Source organism: Budorcas taxicolor, chromosome 11 (genome assembly GCF_023091745.1).
Source record: "Budorcas taxicolor isolate Tak-1 chromosome 11, Takin1.1, whole genome shotgun sequence".
Lineage (NCBI taxonomy): Eukaryota > Metazoa > Chordata > Mammalia > Artiodactyla > Bovidae > Budorcas > Budorcas taxicolor.
This window is the reverse complement of record NC_068920.1, coordinates 31731747-31755059: the sequence shown is the minus strand read 5'-3', so window position 1 is coordinate 31755059 and position 23313 is coordinate 31731747. Positions and strand designations below refer to the sequence as shown.

At 49.1% G+C, this 23313-nt stretch overlaps 1 protein-coding gene across 1 annotated transcript in view; it reads left to right on the top strand.

The window, feature by feature from the left end:
• The window catches only part of GABBR1 (gamma-aminobutyric acid type B receptor subunit 1), a 28285-nt gene extending 10582 nt beyond the window's left edge, over nt 1–17703 (top strand). Inside the window, exons 9-23 of the mRNA XM_052648440.1 lie at nt 11–112; nt 543–608; nt 1052–1243; nt 7824–8066; nt 8685–8748; nt 10207–10284; nt 11644–11794; nt 12274–12406; nt 13697–13813; nt 13916–14023; nt 14448–14541; nt 15214–15341; nt 16332–16460; nt 16681–16824; nt 17530–17703. Coding sequence (XP_052504400.1) covers nt 11–112; nt 543–608; nt 1052–1243; nt 7824–8066; nt 8685–8748; nt 10207–10284; nt 11644–11794; nt 12274–12406; nt 13697–13813; nt 13916–14023; nt 14448–14541; nt 15214–15341; nt 16332–16460; nt 16681–16824; nt 17530–17703 — 1923 coding nt within the window. The remainder of the gene's footprint in view (nt 1–10; nt 113–542; nt 609–1051; nt 1244–7823; nt 8067–8684; nt 8749–10206; nt 10285–11643; nt 11795–12273; nt 12407–13696; nt 13814–13915; nt 14024–14447; nt 14542–15213; nt 15342–16331; nt 16461–16680; nt 16825–17529) is intronic.
• The last annotated feature ends 5610 nt before the right edge of the window (nt 17704–23313 follow it).

Below are 23313 nucleotides of genomic sequence, written 5' to 3'. Positions count from 1 at the left end.
CCCTCCCAAGACTCTGGACGACCTGGAGGAGCGGGTTAAGGAGGCTGGAATTGAGATTACCTTTCGTCAGAGTTTCTTCTCGGATCCAGCTGTGCCCGTCAAAAACCTTAAGGTGGGCTGGTGGAGGCTGGTGGGCCCAGCCTGTAAGGGTCTGGGTGGGGGGAATAGTGGTGGGTGGGAAAAGAGGCAGACAGAGATGGGTTGGATTTTTTTTTTTTTTTTTGGTATTGAAATATAATTGACACACAATGTTGTATAAATTTAAGAAGTGCAGTGTGTTGATTTGATACATTAATCTATTGCAATTTGATTACCATCATAGCGTTAGCTAACACCTGCATCAAGTCACATAATTTTGATTCTTTGAGGCAGAAGCATCTCCTGGGGAAGGTTAGCTTCATCCTGTAGTTGACATTTATCCACTACTCATCGAACAGAACCCTGCACTGAGTGCCTTGGGACAGGAAGTCAAAGCTGTGAAACTGCTTGCCTTGGCCCCTTCCTGCATCCCTCAGGAGCTCTGTTCTCTCTCCATTCCATAGCGCCAGGATGCCCGGATCATCGTGGGACTTTTCTACGAGACTGAAGCCCGGAAAGTTTTTTGTGAGGTGGAGTTGGAATCTGAGAAAGGAGGGGCACGGGGTGGGCTCTTTGCCTTGGGTGTCTCTTGGGCTCTCCTCTTTGCCTCTCTGAGCAAATGATTGAAGGATAGGATTAGTATGAAATTCCTGTCTGTTGGCTCTGACTCCACATCTTGGCCTCTCCCACACGTGACACTCTCTCCAGGTCTCATTTTCCTATCACTTTGTGTTTCCAGAGGAGCCGGAAGAATCTCATCTTTCCTGTCTGGCTGGAAATGGCCACTCAGAAATAGAGGCTGGGAGACACTTAGAAGGAGAAGTAGTTGAACCTTCCCTATTACCCCCAGACTTGTAGATTTGTCTTTTCAATGCTCTGCTTTTCTCTGAATCCGAAGAGGCTGAATAGGGTCATGTCAGATAAGACAAAGAAATGAAACGAAGACCCAGCCCCACTCCTCCTCTGCACTCAGGTGTACAAGGAGCGGCTCTTTGGGAAGAAGTACGTCTGGTTCCTCATTGGGTGGTATGCTGACAATTGGTTCAAGATCTATGACCCGTCCATCAACTGCACAGTTGACGAGATGACCGAGGCGGTGGAGGGCCACATCACCACTGAGATCGTCATGTTGAACCCGGCCAACACTCGCAGCATTTCCAACATGGTGAGTGTGTGAGGACTTAGAAGGTGGCCTCTGGGCAGGAGGAAGGGACTGAGGGAATCTCTTAGGTGGGGAGCAGGTATGGGGCTTGGAGGTTTAGGAGGGCAAGGGGCCTCTGCTCACCCTTAACTTGTGCATCGTGTTTCCTATGAATTCCATCTCTGCCGTGACTTCCTTGGGCAGGAAAGAGGGACTGAAGAGAGTGGTACATTCAGTGGGCCCCTGATGAATTGCAGGGCTGTTACCATGGAAACAAGGAGCAGTTGGCAAGAAGTCAAATGAGGGAGAGGTATTAATGACAATATAGATGCTGCATCTGCCAGCACACCTTTATAGGAGCGCTGTTCTGGGCAAAAATTCATTTCATTTTCTTGGTGACTTCAGAGTACTTTAGAGTTGCTTAGTATTCACTCTTGATTGATACTCAATTAGCTTGGCTCCTGATGCTTTTTAAAAAATGATTTTCTTTTAGAATTTTAAATGCAGAAGGGATTTTTGAAATCAGTTAGCCACAGATAGCTGGTTATTGACGGACCTTGGGCTAAAAGACACACTGGTTGATGTGGGAACCAGCCTAGAGGTGAGGGGCACAAGTGGGTAGGGTGTGTTGTGGCAGGGAGCCTCCTTTCTGGTTCAGGACTGTACCAAAGAGTATGAGAATCTTGGCTGAGCTTGATAGGGAAACCTATGTGTCTGCTTATTATTCAGGTATAGCCCCAGATCTGGAATACCTGCCTTGGAGAACATTCTAGGAGAGCGTGAATGACTATAAAACCACATGAATATCTTATTTATTTTTTGGCCACACTGCGAGGCATGTAGGATCTTAATTCCTGGATGAGGGATTGAACCCATGCCCCTTGCATCAGAAGTGTGGAATCTTAACCCCTGGACTACCATGGAAGTCCTGAGAATATCTTATTTTTAAAATGCTGTAGTAATAATCACTTTTATATAGTAAACCAGAAGCTTAGACACATGATTTCAGTGATGCTTATAGTGATATTCTGATGTAGATTTTTCATTTCTATCTTATAGACAAGAAATTGAGACTCAGGTTAAGTGATTTATCACAGGTCACCAGCTGCTGAGTGGTGAAGCTGGAATTGAATTCTAGTTGAATCTAACTCTAAACCATCTGCTCTGTCACCTCCCATGGAAAACCTTGAAGTCTCACTAAAAAGCTTGCCCTTATATCAGCTAACACTGTTTAGCAGATGACAGTTCTTGAGCAAGAGAGAGATAAGACTGAGGAAGTTTATTCTGGCAGTGGATTGTGATGTAAGGGTCAGTTGCCATGTGTACTTTAATCATGGATACTGTCCTATGGCATATTCAAGGGATCTTCATTGAAAAATTATGATAGAAAAATTCTGCCAGGTTGTTTCCATGTAGATCACCTGAGAGGTGAGTTGTCCTGAGACTCTAGGGAAGTAAAGGAGGTGGTAACTGAAGCCAGAAAAGCTGGTTGGTGCCCTGAGCCCAGGACCTGCCAATAGTGCCTTCTGCCCCTCTGCCCTGATAGGAAACAGGGATTTGGATGGGGGTATATAGGCCCCTGGGCTTTTGAGTTGGAGGATCTCTTTCTGACTCTTGGTCTCTAGAGAAAGATGGTGCCTCCCTTTGAGATCTAGAGGTATTGCTAGGCCTGCTTGGGAGCCTAAAATGCCAGATGAAGAGGCCGAGATTTTTCAGAGTGTAGAAGCCATCTTAATAATTAACTAGACACGAGGTTACAGATGGATCAGATAGGACCAAGAGAAGTGGATCAGAAGCAAGGATGGAGCCTATGACTCAGAACCGAGTAGATTTAGAAGAGAAGCAGAGTTGCCTTCTCTCTGTAAGGAAGGCCTTACATTTAGATCAATAGTTCTCAAACTTTAGCCTGTATCAGAACCATGACTGGGCTCTTTCCTTGGAAGTTTTGATTCAGTGGGTCTGAAGTGGGACTGGAACTTAATACATTTCAACAAGTTCCCTGGGATGTTGATGCTACTGGTCTGGGGACCACCCTGTTTTTCAGAGGTTGCAATATTTAGGGGAAGTTTTGGTTGTCACAACTGATTTCTAATGAGTTGGCCAGGAATACTTCTTTTTTTTTTTTTTAGGAATACTTCTTTTTAAAAAATATTTGTTTGGCTGTGTTGGGTCTTAGCTGTGGCATTCAAACTCTTAGTTGTGGCATGTGAGGTCTAGTTCCCTGACCAGGGATCGATCCCCAGCCCCCTGTATTGGGAATGTTGAGTCTTAGCCGTTGGACCACCAGGGAAGTCCCCAGGAATACGTCTAAATAACTTACAATGCAAAGGATCATCCCCACAACAAAGGATTATCCTGCTCAACATGTCAGTAGTGCAGAGACTGAGAAATTCTGGTTTAGAGAAAAAGTTTTAAGGAGCCATACATGGGAGAGTGGATTAGAGTGGTTTTGGAAAAAAACAGCTCCAGGATGGAGCTGTACTAGAGCTCAGGTATGAGGCAGTATACCTGGGGATAAGATATGGGGACTTCTCTGGCATTCCAGCGGTTAAGACTCCATGCTTCCAGTGCAGGGCGGGAGGGTTCGATACCTGGTCAGGAAAATAATATCCAACATGCCTCCAGGAGCGGCCAACAAATAAAAAATAAATAAATAAATAATTTTAAAAAGAGTCTGGAAAATTAAAAAAAAGATTGTCAGTAAATTCTGGTTGGGATAGAGAAGTTGGGTACAATAGAAAATAAAAATCTACCTCAGGATGTACATTTTAGATCACCATTGGACATCTATTCTCACATATAGAGACTGCCAACAGGGCTGTTAAAAATTTAGGATCATACATTGGTACTTGGGTAATCTATTAATAATTCACTAATTTCTATGGGTTTTGCAGAATTTTTGTTGTTGTTGTTATCTTTAAGCCGCCTTATAACGTTTCTATTTGAAAATGTATAGCCATCATTGCTGACCCAAAGGGGAGAGACTTTTTGGTAATTTTAGTCATGCCTGGGGGCAGTGGTGCTCCCCGTATCCAAGTGTGTTAGTGTTAGTGGTGGTGACCTGAAGCCAAGGGGGTATGAAGATCAGGGCTGGGGAGAGTGTCATGCAGAGCAGATGATTCCCTTCCTGTCTGAGTGATTTTTGGATGCAGGGTTTACTTTGAACTGAAGGCTGGATGGGCTTAGAGGCTGACAGGTTGCTCAGGCTAGTTGCTATCTGCTGAGCAGGTGCTATTGGAGAGAGATATTCCAGTTTACAGGGTAGCTGGAAGTGACTGGACTTTGAACGGATTGGAATCCCAGCTCAGCCATGTGCTGGCAGCACACCTTCAAGCAGGTGAAACTGTGTTCTGTGTCTCAGGTTCCTTGTCACTTACTAAAATGAGCATATATAGTATTTACCTCATTGGGTTATCTGAGAATTAAATAAGTTGATATATGCAAGGACAATAATAAGAACAATGTAGATATTGGCTATAATTATGATTAACATTATTCTGTATAAGAAGTGATATTAATGAAACACTTCAACACAAAAGTATTAAGAGGACTTGGTGATTTGAAAGAGTCTAAGGTGATGGCACCCCACTCCAGTACTCTTGCCTGGAAAATCCCATGGACGGAGGAGCCTGGTGGGCTGCAGTCCATGGGGTCATGAAGAGTCGGACACGACTGAGCAACTTCACTTTCACTTTTCACTTTCATGCATTGGAGAAGGAAATGGCAACCCACTCCAGTGTTCTTGCCTGGAGAATCCCAGGGATGGGGAGCCTGGTGGGCTGCCGTCTATGGGGTTGCAGAGAGTCGGATCCGACTGAAGCGACTTAACAGCAGCAGCAGCAGCAGCAGCAAGGTGATCCTAAGGTTTCAATCCTATATACTGGGGAGTGTTGGAAAAATAAAGCTTATACTTAGATATTTTTAATTTGAGATTACTGATTATATAGTTACAAATGCCTTAGAGACAGAGACTCAGGACTTGAAATATTGAGCTGGAATTACAGATTTGAATACTGGTAAAAATGATGAGGTTGAAAGAGAAAATGTAATGTTATACTCAGCATTTTATAATGTTGTAATTTCATCCTTATAACAACTTTTCAAGGTAGTTAATATCACTCCCATTTTAAAGCCGAATAACTCCATGTGCTGTGCTTCGTTGCTCAGTTGTGTCTGACTATTTTCAGACCCATGGACTGTAGCCCGCCAGGCTCCTCTGTCCATGGGGATTCTCCAGGCAAGAATACTAGAGTGGGTTGCCATGCCCTCCTCTAGGGGATCTTCCCATCTCAGGGATCAAACCCAGGTCTCCTGCATTGCAGGCAAATTCTTTACCGACTGAGCCACCAGGGAAGCCCGAATAACTCCATAGTTAAATCTAATAACTTGTTTGAGATTAAATAGCAGCTTGGTGGATTATTTGGAATTAGAAGACATCTTTCCATTTATCCATCCAATGGACATTTTTCTTAAAGATGGTTTTTTGAAAAATAATTTTATTTATTTTGGCTGTGCTGGGTCTTCATTGCTGTGTGGGCTTTCTCTAGTTGTAGTGAGCAGGGGCTACTCTCTAGTTGTAGTGAGCAGGGGCTACTCTCTAGTTGTAGTGAGCAGGGGCTACTCTCTAGTTGTAGTGAGCAGGGGCTTTCTCTAGCTGTAGTGAGTAGGGGCTACTCTCTAGCTGTAGTGAGCAGGGGCTACTCTCTAGCTGTGGTGAGCAGGGGCTACTCTCTAGCTGTAGTGAGCAGGGGCTACTCTCTAGCTGTAGTGAACAGGGGCTACTCTCTAGTTGTAGTGAGCAGGGGCTATTCTCTAGCTGTAGTGAGCAGGGACTACTCTCTAGCTGTGATGTGTGGGCTTCTCATTGTGGTGGCTTCTCTTGCTGTGGAGATGGGCTCTAAGGCATGCAGGCTTCAGTAGATGCGGCTCCCAGGCTCTAGAGCACAGGCTCAATAGTTGTGGCACACGGGTTTAGTTGCTCCTCGGCATGTGGATTCTTCCTGGATCAGGGTTTGAATCCATGTCTCCAGCATTGGCAGGTAGATTCTTTACCACTGAGCCACAAGGGAAGTCCCAAAGATAGTTTTTTTTTTTTTTTTGGAAGCAGTTTTTAAGTTCACAGGAAAATTGAGAGGAAGATGCAGAGCTTTCCTATATGCTCCCTGCCCCACTCATTCGTAGCTTCCCCCATTATCGGCATTCCCCACCAGAGAGTTTACAGCTGATGAACCTATACTGCTACGTCATTAACACTCAATGTCCATTGTTTACAGAGGGCTCACTCTTGGTGGTGTACATTGAGTAGGTGTTGATAGATAGATAATCACATTTCATTGCCTTCATTTATAGACACTTGTTGTTTGTCCAGAGTGGGTGGGGCACAGTGCTGGATGCTGAGGATTAAAAGCAGAAGAGACCCTGGTCCTGTCCTCAGGAGGAGCAGAGCGCAGGCCTGCCTGTCTTTAATCCTGGGCTGTGTCCGCCTCACCACACTGCACATACTTTGCATTTCCCATTCCCCTGTGTCTCCAGAAAGCTGACTAGAAGGGAAAGTAGGCGGGGCATCTGGAACAGAGATTCATATTTATTCTTCATTCATCTATTCATCCCTTCATTAGAGTATGTATGTATGTTGGTCTCCCGCATTGCAGGCAGATTCTATACTGTCTGAGCCACCAGGGAAGCCCATGTATATATGTTAACACATTCCAAGTCTAAACAGAGCTGTGTGGTGCCCCTGGGTATTAGCTGTGCCTTGTCAAGAGGTGGACACTAAGCCTTTCCTGGTATGGTTTCTGGGAGGTAAGGAAGGGCAGACATGATTTTCCCCATTATGTGGAAGACAGTTCCAAAAAAGGAAGCAATTTACTTGCAGTCATTTAGGTAAACAGTGTTACTGCCGGGTATAGAAATTCAGCTCTCTTGATCCATTTCATGACAGAGTTAAAGGAGCTCTTATTCTTTTTAGCTTTCTTGGAAAAAAGATGTAAGGTTGGGAGGGGTGTGGGTAGGGATTGAATAATCGACTTCAAACGTGTGAAGGGTGTTTCTCCAGCCCCAAGTCTTCTGAAAACCATCCAAGAGACAGTGAACTGAAAGCACACAAGGATGGCAGGAAGTTAGCACGCTAAAGAAAAATCTTTTTGGTTGACAGAGTGAGGAAGGCTGTGGTGTCACCTTTTCTGGGCTCTTTCAGACTTGGAGGAGCTGTTAGTTCCTGTGTCAGCTCTGTTGGGAGAGTTTGAAGGCTGAGAGAACACCAGTGCTGCAGCTCCTCACTGGCAGGGCCACATCTTTGCTTTGCTCTCTCTGCTTTCATTTCATTCTCTCTGCTGTTCATTATGCAGAGCATCTATTTATTAAACTTCTTTGCTTGCAGTTCTGAGCTTGCAGCTGTGCACACTAAGGCCATCAGAACCAGTTAACCCCTGCTCTAGTCTAGTAGCTTCTGATCTTAGATGCGCATGTATAGTTAAAGATGTTGAATGTACACAGGCTCAGTCTGACGGCTTGAACACAAATCATCCATTCAAGTCAAAGTGTCAGAGCCAGACTCAGAAGCCCACCGAACTCCAATCCTTTCGACCTGTTCTTCCCTTCCTAGACGTCCCAGGAGTTTGTGGAGAAACTGACCAAACGACTAAAACGACACCCCGAGGAGACGGGAGGCTTCCAGGAGGCACCCCTAGCCTATGATGCCATCTGGGCCTTGGCACTGGCCCTCAACAAGACGTCCGGAGGGGGCGGCCGTTCGGGCGTGCGCCTGGAAGACTTCAACTACAACAACCAGACCATAACTGACCAAATCTACCGGGCAATGAACTCCTCGTCCTTTGAGGGTGTTTCTGTGAGTTACAGCAACCCCTTTGCTGGCCTCAGTCCTCCCATCCAGAGAGACCTCTCTGAGGTCTCTCTGGAGACATGCCTTCTGTCTCAGTTACCTCTCTGCAATAATCAGTCTCAGACCAGGGAAGTAGGAGCCCCCAAGCCAGAAAACCCCACAGAAGTCTAGAAGAGCAATGATACATACTATTTCTTCCAACCTCTCCCCTCACTTTTCTCAGTCCTGATATTTATGAGTCAGATGAAAATTACAGGATTTTAAAAGAGGAAGCAGCCTGAAAGATCCTCTCCTTATTCCTCTTAAAGTGGGGAAATCAGCATCCAGAGGGACTTGGTGACTTGCTCAGGTCACACAGCCAGAGGCCAGGTCCCCTGGTGTTCCATCTGGGGATTTTTCCCATTCAAATCTCCTGGGTGAAGCTTCTTTTCCAAAGAATAATGTTTCTAAAATCTAGGGTATGGGCATCTGGGGTATGTCCTATATGCAGGCAAATGCCATAAATAGAATTCATTCAGAAGCTCAATTACTTCAAAAACATAAGGATTCAAAGAGGCCCTGATGTTCTCATTTCACTCTTGCTTTTATCCCCTTTGCCTTCCTCCACATGTTTCTCCCCCTCAGGGCCATGTGGTGTTTGATGCCAGCGGCTCTCGGATGGCATGGACACTCATCGAGCAGCTGCAGGGTGAGCATGGGGATGTGGGGGGATGGGGAGATCAGTGGGGGGCCCAGGCTGGGGCTGGGCTAGGATACCATCTGGGAAGAGAACCCTGGGAGACATGAAGACATTGCCTTGGTGCCTCCCTACCTCCTGCTTGCTCTTCCGTGTTCCCCAAGCTTTTAAATAATGATGATATTGATAATAAAAAGCTTAGCGATGGGTGAATTTCTTTGAGTTGCAGTGGTTGTGCATGCAAATTGAAAACAACCACTCTTTTCCCCTAATGGCCCCCATTTTGATTTGAGAAATTTCCCTCTGGTGGGTGACTTGAGGGGTTCATGACTTGTCAGTGGCATATTCGTGGACCCAAGGAAAGCTGAATCTAGGAAACATGCTATTTTAAAGGGAACCTATTGCATTTCCTTGATATGTAAACAATTAGCTCTGATTTTTCTGCAGTATATCTCGTTTGGCTTTTCTAGATGGTGTATGCTTATAACTTCACGCAGTGAGGTATTTGCAAAACTTGTGAATTAGTTTTTCAGTTCCACTCCACTCAGACTCTTAGAGCAGGGCCAAAAGAAGCAATTCTTGGCCTCTTGTGAAAAGTTTCTTTCTTTTCCTCCTCCCAACCTCCTACATCCTCTCAGATCTTTATAACCAGGACAAGAACGAATAGACTTCAGCCACGGTCCAAGGGCTGTGAGTTGGCTTTAGAAGAAAAAGTTATGGTAACTGGGGCAGCTCTAGAAATCTTAGGAGTGGCTGAATTTCACTTTGTGGCTTTTTAAGAGGCAGATGCAACTTGTGTGAGAAATTAGAAGCCAAGTCAATGGATGAGAAATTTCTAAAATTAAAATGAAAGCCTCTGGGAAAATAGATCTTGTGATTCTATCAGGAGAGGAAGAATAAGCAGAAACATGTTTAAAGATTTTTAAGCCAGAATCACAGTGAGAGGCATTTTTCTGAGGTGTGAGCCCGTGGAATGGGCGGCAGACATCCTGTGCAGCGCTCTTCACTGAAGGGCTTAAAGCATAAAAGACATTCTTGTTTCTTTGTGTGGGCTTCCCTGGCGGCTCAGCGGTAGAGAATGTGCCTGCCAGTGCGGGAGACATGAGTTTGATCCCTGAACTGGGAAGATTCCCTGGAGAAGGAAATGGCAACCCACTCCAGTATTCTTCTGGGAAATCCCATGGACAGAGGAGCCTGCAGGCTGCAAGTCCATGGAGTCACAAAAGAGTCAGACATGACTGAGTGACTAAACAACAGTTTCTTTGTGTTGCCTTGGAATCTACCATATAGTGCTTTTCAATCAGATCACTGTTTCAAGTGGCCCCCAGATCCTTCCAAGTATCCTTTGGGGGCTCAGGTGAAGGGAGAATCAGATAATGACCACAGAGATCTACTTTAGGGAAGTGGGAGGTTGAGAATGCTTGGGATCAGCTCTTCACCTACCTGTGGTTACCTCTATCATCTGTCCAGGTGGCAGCTACAAGAAGATTGGCTATTATGACAGCACCAAGGATGACCTTTCCTGGTCCAAAACAGATAAGTGGATTGGTAAGTGGATCTTGTTTATAATTTTCTTTAACCCCTCTGAACCGTTGATGAATACTATGTTTGAACGAGGGTGGGGTGGTTGGTACCATGGGGTTGAAATGTCCTAAGGAGATGAACCAGGGGCTGGGTTTCAGAGAAAGGGAATAAGACCTTCAAGATGTGGGTAGGAGACTGGTGTATTTGGAGAGGGTATAGGTGGTGGGTAGCAATGCATTTTTAAAAATAGTACATTCCTGGGACGACTGGGGATTAGGTCCAGGGGGCGGGAAATGAAAACTGCATTTGGGTTTCCCAGATGTTCTGGTGACCTGATGTATCTGAATCAGCTACTTCAAGCCTCAAGTTGCCTCTTAGCTTTCTTAGGAAGATGGTTGCTTAAATTATAGGAGAGGACGTAAAACCTCATTTAATTGTCTTCTGTTAAAATGTGCTTTTTAAGGAGAGAAAGGAAGAAATTATATTCCTTGTGTGCTTGGTGGGCTAAATAATAGGAAGTGGGAAAGATACTCAAGGTGGGCAAAATGAGGACTCTATTGATCAAAAAAAGGCTTGGTGTCTTCAGGAGGGGGAAGGGCACAGCCATGGGAGACAGCTGCCATCTGCCCTACCCAGCTGAAATCTAGTAGTTCTCAGCACTGCTGGAGTTCTGAATTTTTTTTTTTTTTATAATTTGAATTTAGGACAGTGTTCTGTATTGCTATAAATGCTGCATGGCCTAAATTATGCTTTTTTTTTTTTTTTTTTAAAGCTCAGCAAATTGAAATTAGTACCCCCGCCCCCACCCCCTGCTTTCTGTGAATTCTGTGACAACTTTGAGCTTCCCTTTGATAATAACTGAGAAACACCTTTGGGAATATCACCTGGCCAGGGTTAAAATCACAGATCAGTTTTTTTTTTTTTAAGAAAATTCCTCCTGAGGTTAGGAGACCAGACTCTATTATGAGGCACTTTAGCTTCATGACTCTATGACTGTCTTTTGCAGCTTCTGATTTGAGTTGTAAGAGACCTCACAAAATTTATTTCTTAGTATCCCCTTCTTTTCCTTCCATTTTTCTTTCCTGAAAGAAAGATGAAAAAACACAAAGAAAAAAAGCAACAACAAAAATACTACAACTTTGGTGATACAGCTCAGCCTCTAGTTCTATCTTCTTGTCTCATTTCTGATTGCTTCCTAAGAGCCAGAGAATCAAAGAGCATTTGGGCCTCAGCAAGCCCTGATTCAGGGCAGTTAGGGCCTCCTGTCCTCAGAGTTAAGACCTGGGTGCCCATCAGCAGCTTGGTCCTTCTCCCCTTTCTCCTGTCCCGCCTTCATGCCTTTGTCCTTCCTCCTTTCTCTTCCCCCTCCCCTGTGCGACGCAGGAGGGTCCCCTCCAGCTGACCAGACCTTGGTCATCAAGACGTTCCGCTTCCTGTCACAGAAACTCTTTATCTCCGTCTCCGTTCTCTCCAGCCTGGGCATTGTTCTAGCTGTTGTCTGTCTGTCCTTTAACATCTATAACTCCCATGTCCGGTAAGTTTCTCTGCTGACATTTCCCTGTCCTGTCTGCTTCTCTAAGATAAAGGTCATTTGCTTGAAGGGAGTGAGAAGGAACGTATGTAGCTCCTGAGGCCGTGTGTCTCTGAGATTGCCACTCTGGATTAGTGTTTGCCTAGTGACCACTGGGAACGAAAAGGGGGAAGCTAGGTATAACTCCCATCCCTGCTCCAAAGCAGCTAATGGAAAAATAAAAAAGCTTTTGGGATGAGGTAACATAATTTAGGGCTCTAAAGAGTGTGTGTGTGGCAGGGTCCTGTGCCTGGGAAGCCGTCTGTGGGCCCCCATGACCGAACTGGCTTCGTCTCTGATGCCAGCTCCAAGGCCGCCTGCCTTTGTCTCCTGGTCCTGAGGTTGGGGTCAGGCCGTTGCGGGGTGTTTGGGGAGCTGAGCCTCCCTGGAGAGGAGGGTAATTCTGCTCTTCAATCTCTCCCACCCTTCCACCTCTGCCCTAGTTATATCCAGAACTCACAGCCCAACCTGAATAATCTGACTGCTGTGGGCTGCTCACTAGCATTAGCCGCCGTCTTCCCCCTCGGGCTGGATGGTTACCACATCGGGAGAAGTCAGTTCCCTTTCGTCTGCCAGGTGAGGAGGGGGTGGCAGGTCGCCTGCCACAGCATGGCTCTCCGGCCCGCCCCCTCAGGAGCGCCTTCTGTGATGCGCCGTCCCCTGCCTGTCCTCCTTGTCTTTCCTCCTTGTCCCTAGTTCTTCTCCTGACATCGCCCTCTCATCTGTCTGGCTCTGTCCCTTCTTTCTGTGCCTCCAGACTTTTTCATTCTGTAGCTGGCTTGTCAGTTCCAAGGTTGCCATGGCATGCCTTGCAGAGAAAGGTGGGGGGAGGTATTGAAGGCGCAGAAAGGGGTCTGCACAGAGAACCTTTGGACAATGGTGGCCTGTCTGTGGCGCGGGGGCCAAGAACAAGAACTGGGGACTTCCCGTGGGAGCCTTAGTTGTGGTTGGGAAGGACGGAGGCGGGGATCTGAACCAACAGCAGGGAGAATTGGGGGAAGGGACCGCTCTCACACAGGGAGGAGGCCCTGTGGGACTCTTGGCACATGGAAGGTTCTGGGGCTACAGAGTAAGCCTGGCTTCAGCGGCAATATTTGGTTCTTTCTTATGCTGCCCCTCTCTTTCCTGCCCATTCTCACTCTTCTCCTCTGCTCTGAACCTTTCCTGATCACACATCTGTACACGTGGCATTTGCACATACATACACCTCCAATTCTTCAGAGAGACCCAATACTGTGGGAAAGCAGATAATTAGCAGCGACACACAAGAGGTAGCAGAGCAGGGATCTGCTGTGGGAGCGAGGAGAAAGCAGCTGACTGTCCGAGTGGCTGCATGGACCTCACCAAAGGCGGCATGTGAATTGTGGAGGATGCAGGGGCTTTTGTCGGCTGGAGAAATAAAAGAGGGTTACTCCAGGAATGGAGGGAGTGTCCTGTGGGTAGCAGAGGCACAAAAGAGAGTAGATCAAGGGCAAGGGTAAGCAAGCAAGCAGTTGAGCAGGGCTGGAGCGTGGGGCAGGTGAGCGTCTGGGGCAGGTAAGGGTCTGGGGGGAGAAGAGGCTAGAAAGGTGGGTGGGACCATGTTGTGAAGGGTCTCATGCTGCATCTGGAGGTGTTCAGGCTGCAATCTGCAGGCCTTGGGGAACAGTCAGAAGTGACTGGCTATTAAAACCCATTTTTTAGCAAGATTACCCAGGTGGCAAAGTGCAAAGAGACGGTCTGCTGCCCAGTAGCCCTCCCCACCCGGCCCCTACTGGCTGCATCCTGCCAGTCTGGTCATCCGTTCCCTCCTACAGCCCTGCCCCATCCTGGCACTGCCCACCTGCTGCCCTGCCCTATTCTCTCCTGCTCTCTCTCCTTTCCTAGGCCCGCCTCTGGCTCCTGGGTTTGGGCTTTAGCCTGGGCTACGGCTCCATGTTCACCAAGATCTGGTGGGTCCATACAGTCTTCACAAAGAAGGAGGAAAAGAAAGAGTGGAGGAAGGTGAGCTGCTCTGGATCCTTCAGCCCCTAGTGCCTAGGCTCTCAGGGATTGGGAGGCCCTGTCCCCTACCCCAACATGCCTGTACTCTGTGTGTTGACTCAGACCCTGGAGCCCTGGAAGCTGTACGCCACGGTGGGCCTGTTGGTGGGCATGGACGTCCTCACCCTTGCCATCTGGCAGATCGTGGACCCCCTGCACCGGACCATTGAGGTACCCTTTGAGGAGGCGCTTGGGTCAGGAGGCCTTGCAGGACACATTGGTGGAAAGGCCTCGGGAGCTGCAGGGGGTCTTGAGGAGAAGAGGTGCCCATGGGAGGTGTGTTCCAGCCCTGGGTATCTCAGCAGCTCTCCCCGCTTTCTAGAGGGAGCCCTACCAGACACTCTGAGTTCCTGTGACGAAAGGAAGTGGTGGCGATCTGGGAGGATGGGCAGACTTTCAGACATCGTGAACGTGAGGGAACAAGCACTTATAAGGTGTTTAGGCAAATGTTCCCAGGTCTGGAGTTGGCTGTGGCATGAGAACTGAGGATCTCTTCAGAAAGAGGGGGCATAACTGGGAGTCGGGGACTGAGCAGAGGTGGGGAGGGGAGGGGAGGACAGCAACCATCTTGCCTGTGGCTCTCTCTCTTCCTTAGACTTTTGCCAAGGAGGAGCCGAAGGAAGATATTGACGTGTCTATTCTGCCCCAGCTGGAGCACTGTAGCTCCAAGAAGATGAACACGTGGCTTGGTGTGCAGGGTGTGGGGGAAGGGTGGGGGAGATGCCCATAAAGGGGGGCTAGTGGGGAGGGAATGTGTGTGGAGTGGGCAGTAGCTTTGAAGGGGGAAGGGTCTTTGGAAAAAGAAGCAGAGAACTCATGTCAACTCAGTTGGAATCTCCTCCTGTTTGCCACTGCATTAGTCTTTTCTGAGCTTGGGGAGAGTTGGTCTTTTGCCTGAGGTGCTTAGTGTCCACCGCAGGGATGAGGCAGAGCTTGTGTTCATCAGAGGGACCAGTAATGTGGCCTCATCCTCATCTCCATCTCTGTCTGGTTCACTCCCTGGAGTGAGACTGGGGCTGCGAGGGGTTAGGCCCCTTTGGCCCTTTTAACATCACTCTGACCACAAATGGCAAACCTGCCCTCAGCGTGGAAAGCCATCTTCCCACTCAGGGTGAGGAGGTGAGACACTGTGTGTACTGACAGCCGCTCATGACCATCATCGTCCTGTGTGATGGGGCTCTTAGTCCCAGGAGGAAGCAATGAGGTCAGGGCGAGTTGGGTGGGCCCAGGGGCAGTGGACAGGGAGGGGTGTACTAGGTCAGAGGGGCTGGGTTGGAGAGGAGACCCCCATGTCATTGCCATCAGAAGGAGCACAGAGAAGCGGGGAGTGAGTGGAGGATAACCCTTCCCTGCCATCCTAGGCATCTTCTATGGTTACAAGGGGCTGCTGCTGCTGCTGGGTATCTTTCTTGCTTATGAGACCAAGAGTGTGTCCACTGAGAAGATCAATGACCACCGGGCTGTGGGCATGGCCATCTACAATGTGGCGGTGAGCTCCCTGGACACCTGGCATTGACCGTGGGGACTGGCCACAGCAACCCAGATGGGGGTGGCCTGGGAAGAATGAGGTGCCCAATGTGGGGTCAGTTGGGTGGAAGTCTTAAAACATTTTCTAATGCCTTGGGTTTGAAAAGCACTTTATAAATGTATAAAGTGCACATCAATCTTCATATAACCACCCAGTGAAGTGGTGATTAGCATCCCCACTAGATAGATGTGGAAGCAGACACAGGGGAAATTCCTCATCTGTGGTTCCCAAGCTGGAATCTGAATGAGATTTCCTGCCAGGGGTGCTCAGGACTGGCTCTTAAGGACTCTGATGTGTGGAAAGAGATCCTGGGGGCTCCTGTCTGGAGGGAGGGGCTGTCCTAGAGCTGAAGCTGGTTTGGGACAGTTTATCTGGGATTCTTACCAACCTACAGTTGAGGATGATCCTGACTATTGTTCAGTCGCTAGGTCGTGTCCTACTCTGAGACCCCATGGACTACAGCACACCAGGCTTCCCTGTCCTCCTCTATCTCCCAGCGTCTGCTCAAAATCATGTCCACTGAGCCAGTGATGCCATCCAACCATCTCATCCTTGGCTGCCTCCTTCTCCTTTTGCTCTCGGTCTTTCCCAGAATCAGGGTTTTTCCCAATGAGTCTGCTCTTCCCATCAGGTGGCCAGTGTTGGAGCTTCAGCTTCAGCATCAGTCCTTCCAGTGAATATTCAGGGTTGATTCCCTATAGGTTTGACTGGTTTGATCTCCTTGCTGTCCAAAGGACTCTCAAGAGTCTTCTTCAGCACCCCACAATTCAAAAGCATCAGTTCTTCAGTGCTAAGCTTTCTTTATGGCCCAACTCTCACATCCCAACTTTGGGTCCTTTTTGAATTGGAAGTTCCCCAGGAACCTGTCTCCATAGACTTTTCTGGGGGAAGAAGATCATGGCTCTTGTCTAAGCCAGCAGGTCTGTGACCCCACACACGCTCTGCCCCCAGGTTCTGTGCCTCATCACTGCCCCGGTCACCATGATCCTGTCCAGCCAGCAGGATGCTGCCTTTGCCTTCGCCTCCCTCGCCATAGTTTTCTCCTCCTATATCACCCTGGTGGTGCTCTTTGTGCCCAAGGTATGGCTCTGGTTGTCCTCCCAGCCTCTCCAACCTACTTTGTGCCCAAGGTATGGCTCTGGTTGTCCTCCCAGCCTCTCCACCCTACTTCCCTTCCTCCCACTTCGTCCATTTTGGGCCCAGCTCCCTCTTGTTTTCCTTCCTTCCAACTGCAACCCACCATGAGCTAATCGCTGACAGTCCCTGCTGGCCCATCCACACCCCCAACTCCCGCTCCCAGATGCGCAGGCTGATCACCCGAGGGGAGTGGCAGTCGGAGGCACAGGACACCATGAAGACAGGGTCCTCGACCAACAACAACGAGGAGGAGAAGTCCAGGCTGTTGGAGAAGGAGAACCGCGAGCTGGAGAAGATCATCGCCGAGGTGTGTGGTGAAGGCAGAGGTGGTGGCAGGTCAGGGAGGCCCACGTCTCGGGTGGGGTCAGGCTTCCAGAGGTAAAGCCTGAGATCGGGGTTCCTGTGCAGGTGATTTACCAAGGGAGGGTCTCAGGAGACAAGCTGTCAGGGAGTGAGTGAAGGACAGGGAAGGGGAGAAGGTGGAGTCAATCTCAGGTAAAAATCTGAGAAACTGCTGGCCTCAGCGGGTGGAGGGGCTCTGGAGCAGGAACTACATTGTTGACTCCGCCTCCTGGAGGCGAGGGCGTGGCCCTGGGCTGGGCGTGGCTGGTTGTGGGGGTTGAGTATACTCTCCAGGGAGAGGGGTCTGGGCAGATATGCAGGGTGTTTGCAGTGGCCCCAGCGGGAGTTAGGGGCCAGTGCAGTATCAGGCTGGGGGTATTCAAACTGGGTTGGCATTAATCTGTTGAGTGCGTTGTCGGAAGCGGAAGCTATGTGCTCGGCCCTGTCTCCCCTCTCCCACCCCCTTTCTTTCCCTCATCTCGACTGCCGCCCCACTGTGCTCAGTGTGTGCTTTCGGCTCTCCCTGTTCCTGCCTGGTAGTTCCTGTTCCTTTCTTCTGTCCGTCTTCCCCTCTCCCTTTCCCGTACATTTTTCTCTGCCTCTCCTTCCCTCCTCCCACCCTTCCCTGACTTCCTCTCTCCCACTCGCCCCGATTGTGTTCTTCCTCCAGAAAGAGGAGCGCGTCTCTGAACTGCGCCATCAGCTCCAGTCACGGCAGCAGCTCCGATCCCGGCGTCACCCTCCGACACCCCCAGACCCCTCGGGGGGCCTGCCCAGGGGGCCCCCTGAGCCCCCTGACCGGCTTAGCTGTGATGGAAGTCGAGTCCACTTGCTTTACAAGTGAGGGAGGTGTGAGGGGGGACAGGCAAGTAGGGGGAGGCAGAGGGGAAAGGAGGGGAGCTCGGGGACGAAGCAGGGGATCCGGACCCTAGGTGGGAAGAACACCGTTCCATCCCATCTCTTGTAAATACCTGCCCCTCTTGAGTCCCAGAGTCCCAGGTTCCAGCGTCGTGTGAGTCTCCATGTGAGTCTCCAGTGCTCTGGGAGCCAGGCCCTGTTCTCTCATTCATTCGAATCATTGTCTATCTCTACTTCATAATCAAGTTTGTACCCAGCTTGAAGCTTCTCACTCGCTGGCTGCTTGGTGCCTCACGACACACACCCCCTCTTCTTTTCCTCTGGTTGCCACGACAGCCCGGCAGACCCCTCGCCTTTGTGCTCTGCTCCCACCGGCAGGGGCCACCCCAGAGTGCTCTCCCCGTGGCAACAGAGCCTGGCCCTTTCTCTCACCATCCTCATTGCCTTCCAACCCACTTGCCCCATGTTTTATCCCTCTTGAATTTAGCTTTTGCAAGGCACTCACTCTTTTTGTCAAGGGTCACATGCTCCTTCCCTCTTCCCAACACACATCTATCCTCCCTGTTCTCACTTTGCTGTTTGCACGTGTTTCACATGTGCTCTCTCCATTCTTCCTGTGGCCACACGGGCCCTGCTGTATTGCCTCCCCTCATGGCTGCGTGTGCCCCCTCATGGTCATGGATATGCCCTTGGGAGAGCTGTGTGGGTGGGCGTGTGCCATTTGTACACGTCTAAGTTTACCTGTGCACTTGCCCCGTGTGCCCTCGTGTACCCTCTTCTTTTTGCACCTTAAAATCATTGTGTTCTTCCAGCAGAGCCATATGCACCCACCCTGCACATTGTTACACACGTTCCCCCATTCCCATCTGGTGTGGCCGTCCATGTCTGGGTCCACATCACACGGTTTCTGCTTGCACTCACCCTGCTCTCCTTTGTGCTCTGGAACATCCTCGGTCCACGCTCACAATCCTCCTCTACAACAGTGTTCCCTTCGGTTTTGTATTTTTCTGAGGGAAAGAAGGGAGAAGAAATGGGGGCAGGTTTGGGGAGCTGCTTGCAGTGGGTAGTTGGTGAGAAGCCTGACCAAAGGAAGGCACCCCTGACTGTGGAGGCAGAAGATGGTCCTGTGTGGCGAGAGATGGTGTCCTTTTTGCACTGTGGTGTCTTGGGGGAAGGACCTCCCCAAATCTCAATAAACCAGTGAATGGAGTGACTCAGCACCTCGTCCTTTACTGTGAACTGAATGGGCTTCAGCCCAAGAAGGGAGGCTCTGGGGCCCCTCTGCACTGATGAAAAGGCACTTCAGTGGAGGGATGGACAGAGGTGTTGATCCATCGAGGGCTAAGCAAGACACAGTTAGGGCTGAGATTAGTGAGGGGTGACATAACAGGTTAAAAATGTGGGCCAGAGTCAAACTCCCAGAGCTTCAGATTCTACCACATACAAAAAGCATTCCTAATCTCAATTCTCCACGTCCTCACTTGTGAAGGTAATAGGCATCATTCCCACCACCATCTTCACATCCATCCCTCCGCAGAGTGGATGCCAGGACGAGTGCTCATGATGGTTCTTGGCTCACGGAACATGTTGGGTAAACAAGCCACTGTCACTGTTTAATGGGGTTTCTGACAGTGATGGGCATGTATTGGGAGCCTGGAGCATGTGGCTGAACAGATGTGAGGGCTATTCCTCCTAGGAATTGAGGATAATAAAAAAATGTGACCGCTTGGAGGTAGCGGATTAGATGGTCCCTGAGTTCTTCCACCCTGAAAAGTCATTGAGAACTCGGAGCATCTTGGCACAAGCTTGCTGTCCACATGAAAGAAAGTCCTCAATGGCCAATGGAAACGAAACAAAACATTGCTCGACAGTTTTGTAATTTTTTGTGTCCCCTTGGAGAAGTGTTTTTTTTTTTTTTCCCCGAAGCTCAGTTTCTCTCCTTCCCCATAGCACTGATTTTTAAAAAATGATTTTCATATATTTTTTTCGAAAGCGCTGTAAGGATTAGATGGGTCCTGTCATTTCACCACTCTGTTTAATAGCCAATTTCTGAAGTTTCCCAAGAGCAGGGGAGGTTAAATCTTGGACCAGTACTTGAAAACCATTCCACTGTGAGTATCCGCTTTGGATCACTAGGATTTGAATCTGGCAGCCCTTCATTCCACAATGGAGCATTCTCAAGGCAAAGGGAAGAGGCCTGTGGAGGAGGTCAGCTGGTAGTGTAGAAAATGGACAGTTGGCTTCAGAAGCAGCAGTGGGAGCTACCTCCCAGCCCTGGGCAGAACAGAAAAGACCAGAGTTACCACCTTGAACTTTCCTGTACTTGTTTAGTCACTAAGTGGTGTCTGACTCTTTGCACCCTGTTGGGCTCCTTTGTCCATGGGATTTCCCAGGCAAGAATAGTGAAGTGGGTTGCCATTTCCTTCTCCAGGGGAATCTTCCTGACCAGGGATTGAACCTGCATTTCCTGCTTGGCAGGTGGGTTCTTTACTACTGAGCCACCTGGGAAGCCCTCTTTGCACTTAGCAGGGCTGCAGATTACAGAAGATCAGTTCTACTGAGCCACGGTTAAGCCAGACATTCTTGGCTGGCAGGAGCACAGACAGGGGCCAGGTCAAATTGTAGGGCTAGCGGAGGTCCCTGGTGTGGGGAGGAAGTATGTGACTACTACTCAGCAGTTCTGGGAAGAGCTCCCTTGGCCTCTCCAGCCTTGCTGGGTCAGGGTGGGCTTCAGCCCTGGGCTTTCAGATCTCCTGACTGTAGAACATCTTGAACTCTAGACTGTTTGCCAGACCTCAGTGGCCCCTGCTCTGCCTTGACTTGGCCTCCCTGCCCTGATCACTTATTAACAGGAAGTGTTTTGTGAATACTTTGCTGCTATGTTAGTTTTACTATTTTTTTTTCAGTCAGTCAGGTTTTGATGGGGAAATTATGGTGGTAGGTGCTTGTCTAGGCCTTCAGTTCAGTTCAGTTCAGTCACTCAGTCGTGTCCGACTCTTTGAGACCCCATGAATCGCAGCACGCCAAGCCTCCCTGTCTATCACCGTCTCCCGGAGTTCACTCAGACTCACGTCCATTGAGTCCGTGATGCCATCCAGCCATCTCATCCTCAGTCGTCCCCTTCTCCTCCTGCCCCCAATCCCTCCCAGCATCAGAGTCTTTTCCAATGAGTCAACTCTTCGCATGAGGTGGCCAAAGTACTGGAGCTTCAGCTTTAGCATCATTCTTTCCAAAGAAATCCCAGGGTTGATAGGCCTTGGGGTAGAGCAGTTGGCAGGGCTTCCCTCGTAGCTCAGTCAAAAAAGAATCTACCTGCAATGTAGGAGACCCAGGTTCGATTCCTGGGTTGGGAAGATCCCCTGGAGAAAGAAATGGCAACCCACTCCAGTATTCTTGCTGAGAAATCCCATGGACAGAGGAACTTGGCAGGCTACAGTCCATGGGGTTGCAAGAGTTGGACACGATTTAGTGACTAAACCATACCAGAGCAGTAGGCAAGATGGGCTTTTGTGGGATGTACATTCTCAAAGTGGAAAGTTGAAGTAAGTAGGCAGGTTAAATTAAACAATGTAGCTTGAGAGAACAGCCAGGAGTGTGGGCACCTCACAGTCGTTAGTTCTGCTGCTCAAGACTGTGCCGAGGGAAGGGGTCATGTGCTCATGTCTGTTTTCTGGCAAGGAGACTGCAACTCGGAGAGGAAGACTCTGGTCCAGGGTCACACAGTTGATGAGAGGAGACAGCATCCAGGTTGAGTGAATTAGTGTCTGTTGCTGCGTAACCTGTTACCCCAAAACCGTGGCTTAAGAAAATAATCATTTATTATGTCTCACAGCTTTGTGGGTCAGGAACTCAGGGGACAGTGGAGAGATTTGAAGGTTGGGGGCTGGAATCCTCAGAAGGGTCTCGAGATGGGGGTTGGCCAAGACCTCAGCTGGGACTGTGGGCTGGAACCCCTACACCTGGCCTTTCCATGCAGTCTGGGATTCCTTATAACATGGTGCTTGGGTTCTGAAGCCAAGAATCTGAGCCAGCTAGGTTGAAGCTCAACTTTTTCCTGACACAGCCTTGTACGTCACATAGCATCCATTGGTCAGGGCAGTCACAAGGCCATGCCCAGATTCAAGGAGAGGAAGAACGGACCTCATTTCATGGTGGGCTGAGCATCAGTCCCACCATGAAAAGAACATGTGGGATGGGATAAATATGTTGCTGCAGCCTTCTTTGGAAAGAATGATCCACTGCATCTGGTCTGTCTACTCCAAAGGCAGTGTTCATGGCGCCTCACACACTGCCATCTACCCACCCAGGCCCATCACCCAGGCATTGCTTGCTGTTTGCTGCCTTTCAGTCTCTTTCTGGGTCTTTGGTTGCTTCTGGATGCTTCAGGGCCAGCAGTAGTCCCACACCTAGCCCTTTCTGCCAACTGTAGTTCCTCCTACGGTCCATTGTAATTTTAGGCCACTCTGCTGCTGCTGCTGCTAAGTCGCTTCAGTGGTGTATGACTCTGTGCGACCCCATAGACGGCAGCCCACCAGGCTCCCCCGTCCCTGGGATTCTCCAGGCAAGAACACTGGAGTGAGTTGTCATTTCCTTCTCCAATGCATGAAAGTGAAAAGAGAGTGTGAAGTTTCTCAGTCGTGTCCAACTCTTTGCGACCCCATGGACTGCAGGCTCCCAGGCTCCTCCATCCACGGGAGTTTCCAGGCAAGAGTACTGGAGTGGGCACTCTGGATAGAGCTTATTCTCTGGTTTTTGAAACAGGAAAGTCTCTTTGTACTTCAGGTTCCATTATCCCAAGGGGAATCGGAGAGTGGGCTTCATATCAGACAGTCCTCTCCCCTCCCCCACCAGCAGGGTTGATTTTCAAAATACTTAATCAATGAAGCATCCACTTACACAGCCCGTGGAGCAAGGAAGGGAACCCCCAGAGATGAACGGGCTGCCACCGTGAACTGCATAGAGGCCTCCGCGAGAGGGCGCTGTGCTGGGACCGAGTGCAGTAAAGCTAAGCAGGACAGGAGTGTTCTCGGGGTGGAGGGGAGGAGAATTAATCTTTTTCTTCTAGAACCCATCTAGGTTCTTTATTTAGCTGGGGCCCTGTAAATGAGACCAACAAAAGACATATTAACAGGAGAAAAACAGAAGTTTATTACCACGTGCATCGTGCACACACATGGGAATAGTCAGTGATGAGAAAGCCAGAGAGACCATTAGAACTGGGGCTTCTATACCATTTTAGGCTAAACAAAGGAAAGGGGTTTTGAGCTTCTGGGTGGTGGAGGCAAGTTTTGGGAAAGCGATCAGGAAAAGTGTGTGCTAAGTCAGTCGCTTCCGTTGTGTCTGACTCTTTGCAACCCCATGGACTGTAGCCCGCCAGGCTCCTCTGTCTGTGGGATTCTCCAGGCAAGATGACTGGAGTGGGTTGCCATTTCCTCCTCCAGGGGATCTTCCCGACCCAGGGACTGAACCCGCATCTCTTAATCTACTGCACTGGCAGGCAGGTTCTTTACCACTAGTGCCACATGGGAGGGAAAAGTGTAGTCACGAAGTATCATTACTAAGGTTTGTTATGCAGATTTAAGCCAGTTCCCTCTCC